This window comes from Anolis carolinensis, chromosome 4 (genome assembly GCF_035594765.1).
Source record: "Anolis carolinensis isolate JA03-04 chromosome 4, rAnoCar3.1.pri, whole genome shotgun sequence".
Lineage (NCBI taxonomy): Eukaryota > Metazoa > Chordata > Lepidosauria > Squamata > Dactyloidae > Anolis > Anolis carolinensis.
Window position 1 is genome coordinate 14,841,687 of NC_085844.1, and position 9,935 is coordinate 14,851,621.

At 41.9% G+C, this 9,935-nt stretch overlaps 1 protein-coding gene across 5 annotated transcripts in view; it reads left to right on the forward strand.

Moving 5' to 3' along the window:
- cyrib (CYFIP related Rac1 interactor B) overlaps positions 1-4,626 on the forward strand; it is a 73,708-nt gene extending 69,082 nt beyond the window's left edge. For all 5 annotated transcript variants that reach the window (XM_016992747.2, XM_016992748.2, XM_016992751.2 and 2 more), the window contains 3 exons: positions 1,437-1,563; positions 2,010-2,080; positions 3,810-4,626. In XM_016992747.2, coding sequence (XP_016848236.1) covers positions 1,437-1,563; positions 2,010-2,080; positions 3,810-3,873 — 262 coding nt within the window. In that variant the 3' untranslated portion in view covers positions 3,874-4,626. The remainder of the gene's footprint in view (positions 1-1,436; positions 1,564-2,009; positions 2,081-3,809) is intronic.
- The last annotated feature ends 5,309 nt before the right edge of the window (positions 4,627-9,935 follow it).

Consider the following 9,935-nt stretch of genomic DNA (forward strand, 5'->3'; position numbering starts at 1 on the left):
CCTGCATTTCACTGGAAAAGGAAGCTTCCAGCTCTGAAGTCAAGGAGACAATATTTAACATGATGAAAAATGCAGCTCTAGCCTGAGTCATCAGAGTCTCCAAGTTCACATTTTTCCTTTGTCTCACATGTGGTTCCACTCACTAAAAAGTAAAAGAAAAGGATATTTATTTATTTATTTGCCTCGTTTCTACCCCAAAGGGGACTCTAGGCAGCTTACATATGGCAACCATTAGATGCCTTAAAATACATACAAACAGAGACTTAAATTCAATTACATTTACAATTAATACATATTAAACATTTAAAATATTACAGTCAATATTAAAATCACATCATCTGAAAATCATAGTCCAAGGCTGTTCCATCCTCAATTATCCATAATTCCAAGTCTATTGTTGCATTGTTCTAATCCAAGAAAGCCTGATCCCATATGTTTCTTGGAGTATTTTATGTGTGTGTGTTTCTCATAGATCGTACTCTTATCTGGAGTACTATATCCATTGATGCACAAGACTGCACAAGGAGAAAGAAGGCCAGAGAGGCAAAGGAAGTCATTCACATTAGTCTGGTTTATTGTGATGTTACTGGGTCTTGGAATAATAAGTAGATCATAGAAAGAGAAGTCTTGTTTTTATGTCATTTTGAGTTTTGTTGATATAAAATAGTAACTCTACATTATATTTTCTGCCTTTCTTGTATGATTATATGAAAAATCTCTGTCAAAGCTAGCCTTTACCTTTTGCTAGACACCACGGCTTGAAGGACTGTATGGGGAAAGGTGTGGGGAAGGGTTCTGATCATTTCTTAATGCTCTTCAAGAGTTAGCACCTTTCCAAATGTAAAGTAGGAAAGGCCTTTTCTGTTACAGTCATGGTTCTTACAGGAACTTCGTTTAATATTTAAGTACTGGTAATGATCAGCAAGCATCTTCATAGTTTTGTAAGTGGTTTCATCTCATTCATAATTTAAAGAAAATAGAGCTGAGTATCTTTGAATGACGTGCTTTTTGAATACAGCTTGAGTCTCTTTTAGTAATGGCAGCTTTTCCGGATTTGGTAAAAAGCAAAGTGATAGACTAACAAGCTTCTGCTGTATTCAGCTGGCAAGAATGGATCGGATTGTTGAACATAGTGGCTAACAACTTGAACTTGCAAAACTGACAGAACTGGTTGTTCTGGGGTCACTCATCACAAGTAGTTTTTCTTTTCAAGATGCATTGTAAGAGGGGGATCAGAAATTCCTAGGCACCACCTTATGCTTAAAAACTAAGATCTAACCATCCATTAATGTGATGTTTATGGGAAGAAGGAGACTTTTCTTTGGAAAAACCTATTGCGTTTTGAGAAGGCACACCACTGTTGTGTTGGAGGTGGAAGCTGGTTTAAAATTCAACTTTAAGTAACCAAATCTATGTGTATGTGTTAACATTTCCAGGGAATATAGAAGCAGGTTCACGAATGAGGAAACAGTCTCGTTCTGCCTGAGGGTAATGGTGGGTGTCATAATTCTCTACGACCATGTGCATCCAGTAGGCGCCTTCGCTAAAACTTCAAAAATTGATGTAAGTCCATCAACTGAATAGCTTAAATACTTTTTGATCATCTTAATATTTGTATGGACAGGTTGGGATGGGGGACATCCTTCAAAGCACGAAATATAACATTAAAAGTGTACTTTCAAGTATTGGCATGGATGATACCGCTAATTCATGGCTGCATCAAACATTACTTATAGCTCTAGGACTGTTTCCAGACTTTCAAGCTTATGTGAAAATGTAATTTATTGAACCAATTCCTTGCTGTAATGATACATATTTGACTGCTTTGACTTTTTTGCAATAGCAAAAATTGTTTAGAAGTTGTTACTGTATTGCAGGAGTTGAGATGATCACATTCAGATCATTTTCCAAACTTTTACAAAGATGACACTTCAGGCTCTAAAGTAGTTGCATCCTACTCAGACCTGTTTTCATGTTTTCTGTTGTTTTCTTTTCATATCTGTTTCTAGATGAAAGGATGCATTAAAGTTCTCAAAGATCAGCCTCCAAACAGTGTAGAAGGCCTTCTAAATGCGCTCAGGTACCTGACTCTTTAACACAGAGTTTCTTCCTTTGTTCCCTCCCTTCCTTTCTCAGTAAATTTAGTCATAGGTACATTTGTTCACTTTCTTCCTTGTTGTCCCATTATATCCCATTATAGCAGTTAGATATCACTTTCATTGCCAGGGCTCCATACTATGAAATTGTGGGGTTTGGTGAACAATTTGGAAAGCACAAGTGTACTTCGAAAAGAAGAGGTTAAGGGATCAGTTTAATTCAGAGTGCACTAACACACTCTTGCTAGGAGAATTACAAATCCCTCTCCAAAGCAGAATGGAGCCATGGCAATTAGTGGTATTAGACTGTTGTAATTGTGCTCTACCGAAGAATTGAGTTCCTCTGTTGCTGGTCCTCACATGTGTGTCTGCTTTTTCACTTAGAAGCAGTAAGAGCTGTATATATATCTAGTATATCAGACATGGGCAAACTTTGACCCTTCAGATGTTTTGGACTTCAACTCCCACAATGCCTAATAGCTGGTAGGCTGTTAGGAATTGTGGGAGTTAAAATCCAAAATGCCTGGAGACCTGAAGTTTGCCCATGCCGGCGGTATATGGTTCTCCAGAATTCTTTTTTTTGCTATTCCCATTTGCCATAGGCAGCACAACTTATCTTGAGAATTACAGAAGTTTTAGCCCAACAGCACCTGGAGGCCCATATGTTCCCTATTTTTGTTGTAAGCTTTTGTTAATGGGAAGCAGTCCTTCAAAAAAATTTCTTAGTGAATCAGGCCATCCACCCACCCTGTGTCATCTGCTTGTCGACTGCCGGGCATTGGGAGCTGGCCCTTTTGTATTATGGTATTTACTCGAGTATAATGCACCATCAGTTGTAATGTGCACCTGAATTTTGAAGATGTGCATTGCAAAAAAGATTTGTTGTTGAATGTAATGCATGGCTTTTCTTTGCCTGTAATCCATTCTGTTGCCATACCCCTTCTTCAGGTTAAGGCTGGGAAATGTGCTAACTTCAGGCTGACAAATGGGTGGCAGCTTCCCAATGAAGCCGTCATTCACGAGGCCTTCAAAACCAAGAGGAAGCTTTTGAAGGCCTCATGAATGAGGCCAGTTGGGAAGCCATTCCCTCCGCCAAGTTCGGTGGGATATAGGTGGTCTTACATTTGCTATCCCATCTCGCCATCTAAGCTAATAAGTACCTCATTTTTAGCTATGTAATTTTGCCAAAATAGATGAGCATTAGATTTGAGTAAATATAGTACTTTATTAAATACTCGGAAGCATTGTACAACCAATGCTAGCATTCTTTACACAAGCAAGCATAAGTTCTGTTTTTGGAAATGTTGGATACTGTAATCACAGAGCAGATTTTCATATTTCATTCCAACCTGCATCTTGCTTTCCCATTCAATGCCCCCCCCTTTAGTGGGTGGGCGGGTATTAAACATTTTTATACTGTGTAAAACTGTCCTTTCCTCCCTCTTGTGTGCGAATAGTATTATTTTGGCTACATGAGGATGCTTGTTCCGGGAATAGAATTCATTATTAATAGCTAAAGACATAAATCATAGTTGCTTATGTGCTGTTGGGATACGTTCCCAGCATTTTCTGAAAGTGTCTATGGCTGAGCAGTAGTAGGACACATTGGGTGCTCCAGGGCAGGAGCACTTGGCAGGAATGGCAGCCTGGTGTCCCCAATGACTGCAACTGCTCCATTTATGCTCTGTAAAATCTTTTCCTCCCCCTCTTTAGGTACACAACAAAACATTTGAATGATGAGACTACCTCCAAGCAAATCAAATCTATGTTGCAATAACAGTTACCTGGAAGTCCTGCCCTGCTGTATACAGTATTCTGCAATGACTGAGATGCACAGATCTTTTTTAAAGTGATTGCAACTACTATCTTGTTCAGTCTTGCTTTTGAATTTTTTCTTGTCCTCTCTTCCATATTAAAAAAAATCACGTTCTTGTTCTTGAGTAAGCTGGTAACTTCTTTTTCTGTGCCAAAATCAATGAAAATTATCACCTCTGGAAGGTAATTTGTACTTTTCAGAGTAGCCATTCTATGTGGCAGCTAATTCTGCGTTGCGTTTTGGATTTCTCTATACTGGAGAAAGTTCTGTGACTTGAACTAAATATTTTTAAACGTGTTTTTTTCCTTTTTTGTTTTTGGAAAACTAATATTTAATATTGCTTCTTGTGCATGGCAAAACTGCCTATTTCTGCTATTTAAAAGAAAGAAAGAAACCGTCATTTTCTATTGCAGCTTTTTTATGTGCAACCATGAGGAAACTTCAAAGCAAATATGTTTAAATTAACTGTGTTTGTACAAATGGTACCCAACATAATGTTTTTTTTAAAAGAAAAAAAAGAAATGGGTAAAAACTATTTGTTTTAAAAAGTTAAGTTTGCATTTTGACTCATTTTTGTAAGGATGTCTGTTGTATGTTTAATAACTAACGTTTCAGGAAAAAAGTGGTGTGTGCGTAGCCAAATTACGTATGCATGTTCGTGTCAAATGATTGGCTGTGGAAGACACCAATAAAGACTGGCTTTCATTTTTCTAAGTGTGGTTTGTTTCACTAGTGTTGTTGTCAGGCCTCTGTATTTGTCGCTTTTTGTTCAAGAGCATAGCAAAGAGTGCAACAAAGGTTGGTTATGCTATATAAGCAGATCAGGAGCCAAAACCCGAAAATAAGGTAGTTTTAATATTACAGAAAGCTTAATCATAGAGATAGAAATGACCCCAAGAACCATCTAGTCCAGGGGTCCCCAAACTTTTTTAACAGGGGGCCAGTTCACGGTCCCTCAGACCATTGGAGGGCCGGATTATAGTTTTTTTAAAAAAAAGCTATGAACAAATTCCTATGCGTACTGCACATATCTTATTTTGAAGTAAAAACAAAAACAAAAAAGGAACAAATACAGTCTCAATGTTAATAATAATAATAATCATCATCATCATCATCATCAAAATAATAAAGAGGGTTGGAAGAGACCCCTTGGGACATCTACTCCCTCCCCCTTTTGCTTTTGTGCATCACATCATAATCAAAGCACCCCTGACAGATAGCCACCCAATAACAACAACAACAACAACACCATAATAAACATGGTTGGAAGAGACCCCTTGGGCCATAGAGTCCAACCCCTTTCTCCCTTTGTGAACCAAAACATAAAGCACCCCTGACCAACAACAACAACAACAACAATAATAATACACTAAAAATCAGGGTTGGAAGAAATTGCTAGCCTTCAAGAAAAATGAATCCACGACAGGGCTGCAAAGGAGGGAGTCTGTGTGGCAAGATAAAACGGGAGCCCTCTACCTTTTACCACAGGCATGCCTCTATTGTTGTTTCGCCTCCTCCATTGCAGGAAGGCGCATACCAGGTGAGGGAGGAGGAGGAAAAGGAGTGTGCGAGGTGAGCGAGGAGGCAGGAAAGGCACGCATCTTTCCCTCCTCTCTCGTTCTGTGCAGGCCTTCCTCAGCGGTAGCGAGGAGGAAAGGAGGAAAGGCCCACGCCTTTTCCTCGCCCCGTGAGGCCCTTCCTCGACAGCGGGAAAGTTGCGTGCGTGACGAGGAAATGGCGTGCGCCTTTCTCACTTCTCTCACCTCACGCGCACCTTTCCCACTGCCTTCCTCGACGGCGGCAGCGGGAAAGCTGCCCGCGAGGTGAGGGAGGAAAGTCACATGCCTTTTCCTCGCCTCGTGCAGCTCTTCCTCGGCGGCAGCAGCGGGAAAGGTGAGTGCAGGGCGAGGAAAAGCCATGCACCTTTCCTCCCTCACCCTGCGCTCACCTTTCCCGCTGCCTCCCTCAGCAGCGGCAGCGGGAAAGCGCCCCACGCAGCGGGGGAGGAATGCCTTTTCCTCCCCCCGTGCAGCCCTTCCTCGATGGTGGGAAAGCTGCCCCTGGGGTGAGGGAGGAAAGCCGCACACCTTTTCCTCGCCCCGTGCGGCCCTTCCTCAGCAGCGGCAGTGGGAAAAGTGCCTGTGGGGCGATGGAGATAAGAAAGGCATGTGCCTTTTCCTCCTTCTCCACACTACATGCACCTTTCTTGGCGGAGGAGGAAGGAGCCACCACCGCGGGGGCCGGATAAATGGCTCCGATGGGCCGGATGTGGCCCGCGGGCCGTACTTTGGGGACCCCTGATCTAGTCCAACCCCCTGGCATGGAAGAAGACATGATTAAAGCACTACTGGCAGATGACCATCCAGTCTCGGCTTTAAAAACTCCAAAAAAAGGAGTCAACAGTCGGAAAGCGTTTTTCACAACCAAGTAACTCTTATCATCAGGAAGTTTTTCCTAATGTTTAGGTAGAATCACTTTTCCTACAGTTTGAATCCACTGTTCCTTGTACTAGTCTCCAGAGCTGCAGAAAACAAGCTTTCTCCCTCCTCTGTGTGACTTCCTTTCAGATATTTAAACATGGCTATCAGGTTCCCTCTCAGTCTTCTCTTCTCCAAGCCAAACATCCCCAGCTCCCTCAGCCTGTCCTCGTAGGGCTTGGCTTCCAAACCTTTCTGGTGACCCTTCTCTGGACATGTTCCAGCTTGTCAATATCCTTCGCATGGGATATCCTTGATTCTGTAGACACATGCATTTCTTTGGGCATGAGACCTGAGACCCACTTAAATTCTGTACTGGAATCAGAAAATGTCCCAAGACTCCTTAAGAATGCAAGATTTGCTTGTTTCAATGAATGGTGGTTCAGGTATATGTATATTTTTAAATAACGTTTCTGGTCTTGTACATATTTGCTGTGTGCCTTCAAGTCATCTCCGAATGACAGCCCTATCACAGGATTTTCTTGGCAAGATTTGTTCAGAAGAGTTACGGTCCAGTGCTCAAATCACTACACCATACTGATATATATTTAATAGAAAACCTCCTGAAAACTGGAATCTAAAAGCTACATGAACACTTGCATTCAGTGAACATCATCACATCATCAACTGAAAATATTTATACAAAATCACAATATGAATTTCTCTTTCCCAAAGATAATGAAGGAAGTGGTGGTGCTCAATCAGAAGAAGCTGGAGGAAAGCTTGAGTAGGTTCCTTTTAGGTGACTAAATTCCCCAACTAGCATATTAGCTGAGGGGCTCTGGAAATTTTAGTCCAGCCCAAAGTAACAGCTCAAAAGCTCTCCAGGCATGCTTGACATTTTTGCACCCGACTACTTGCTTCGTTTTGTTTCTTCTGATTTTGTGTCCGTCTTTGCAGGAGAAAAAGATAGAGGCTGTTTGGGGAAGGTGTGGTTCTGGGGACCATCTTGGACTTGCCCTTGAGATGAACTCAGCTTAACTGCCCTTTACGGAGTATTGCTTTCCCGCAACCCCATTGTGTGAAGCCAAGATACTCTCCAGATAGACAGCCTTGTTCTTGGAAAATTATCTTTACAGGACAGAAGGGTTTGTCCACCTTTTGTTAGGGGCTGTGACACATTGTGGTTGCGTCTCTGGCCCTTTCCTTTGCACCCAGTTTCATTTGGGTATCTGGGTGGAGCTCCTGAACCTTTAACAGACTTCATGACAGGCAGAAATTCAACAGTGCCAAATCCCTTGTGAATCTACTACAAAGGGGCAAACACACCCCCTTCTCCCTTTTTCCCGCTAAGTCAATTAAATGCAATCTACTTTGGAATATTGAATGAAGTGTGCAGCAGCTAAAATACAGTCAGCCCTCCGTATTCACGGATTCTGCATTCACAGATTCAATCAACCATAGCTCAAAAATATTTTCTCCCACAACCAAAAAATACACAAAAAGCAAACTTTGAATTTGTCCTTTTGTATAAGGGACACTGTTTGACTACACCATTGTATATAATCGGATTTGAGCATGTATCGATTTTGGTATCCACAACAGAACCTGGAAACAAAGCCCAGCGAGTACTGAGCACCCACTGTAAGCTGTGAACAAAAGTGGGAGGAATAGAAAGAAATCGGGATGTTTTAAAAGCAGCTGATAAAGTGGGAAAACAGACGATTATTTAGGATCATCCCTGTCACTACAGGACAATTGGATGATATTCTGATGTTGATTTGGTTGCCACTCTGGCTACATTCTGCAGCTGTAGGCACTATCTTGTTTTCTTTGCTTCAGGCAACAAATATAAAGTAATATTTTGATCAACCCTGTCAGCAGCCATCATAGATGATAGTGAGCTAGGATTCATCCACATTGTAGAATTAATGCTATTTGATACCACTAACTGGGAACTGTGGCTGGGTGAGGCAGAACATGTTGCAAAAAATTACAACAGCATTGATCCATGGCTGTTGAAGTGTCAAACTATTTTAATTCTCCATTGTGAATAAACCCTGGACACACCAGTAATTTAGCAAAGCTCAACAGCTGTTCAGTGGTTCTCAACCTATGGGTTCCCAGATGTTTTGGCCTTCAACTCCAAGAAATCCTAACAGCTAGTAAACTGGCTGGAATTTCTGGGAGTTGTAGGCCAAAACACCTGGGGACCCACAGGATAAGAACCACTGTTCTACTTGAAGGAATTGGCAGCACACCTCTCACCTCCTCTGTGCCTGTCAGCCCCATTCCCACCAACACAGCAAGCTTCTGGTCTGCAAGAGATAAACCGAGCCAAGTAGTTGATTCACAGAATTGTCATTGCGGAGAAAGGTGTGGTTCTTACAGGCTGAAAGTGAAGTCACGTTCAGGGAAAAGGGGCAGCCAGCCTTCTATCAATGCAGCTGGTTCCCTGTTGTGATAAGGAGACCTTTTGCTCACCCTTCACACTTAAGCTAGGAGTGTATCTAAGTTGCAGAATTAAAGCTGTTTGGCACCACTTTCATTGCCATGCGTCAGTGCTATTGAATTTTGGAAGTTGTAGCATTACAAGGTCTTTATCTTTCTCTGCCAAAGAGTTCTGGTGCCTCACCAAACTCATAGCCATGATAGTTAAAAGTGGTGTCAAACTGCATTCATTCTACAGTATAGATGCACCCATAGACACAATTTGTGCCCAACTATAGCAGTAGACATACATTTCTTAAAGTAGGGAGGAACACTGGAATGGGCGACACATAGCACCCCATCCATAGATATTTTTGTTCCTATCTTCCCTGGCCAAAATGACTAGTGATCAAGGGCAACAGGAGTTTGTGTCTAGCAACATCTGGAGGTCCAGAGGTTCCACATCCTTTGCCAACTTTTCCTAAACCAGCCCCTTTCCCTCCCCAGGCCTTTCAACAGCTTGACTCTTTATTTCCATGCACACTCTGCCTATAGCATCAATGCTGCTTGATTTCACTAGTGTAGAAAAAAATCTGTGTTTATGTCTCCTGGGACAGGCAGGCTTCCTCTCCCTACATTTTTGATTATCCACAGGCATTTGGGTCTCAGGGAGCATTTGTGAGAAGCTGGGATCCAAAATCTGCTGGGGGCTGGTGGTAACTTTTATATGCCAAAGCCTTCCTGTTGTCACCAATGCGAGACTAATTCTGCCTTCCTGCGATTTGATCAGCTCACAGAAAAAGGATTTAAACTGAAGTCCTGTTTAAATTCTATATCACTTATAGATAGTTCAAATTACCCTGTGAGAAAGAGAGATGGAAGTCAGGGAAAAGTGGGGTGGGAAGGAGTGCGACCAGATGCAATGACCTCTGTGTGTGGGTTCCTTCAAGTCATTGAGATGCAGAGTGTTGATTTATGGCAACATCATGAATTTTGTAGAGTCTTCTTAGACTAGGAATACTCAGAGGTGATTTTTCCAGTTCCTTCCTCTGAAATATCGCCTACAGCAGCTGGTATTTGTTGATGGTCTCGCATCTAAGTTCTAACCAAATCTGACCCTGTTTAGTGTCAAAGATCAGATGGAATCTGGTGCTTTTAAGGTATTTAGGCCACCAG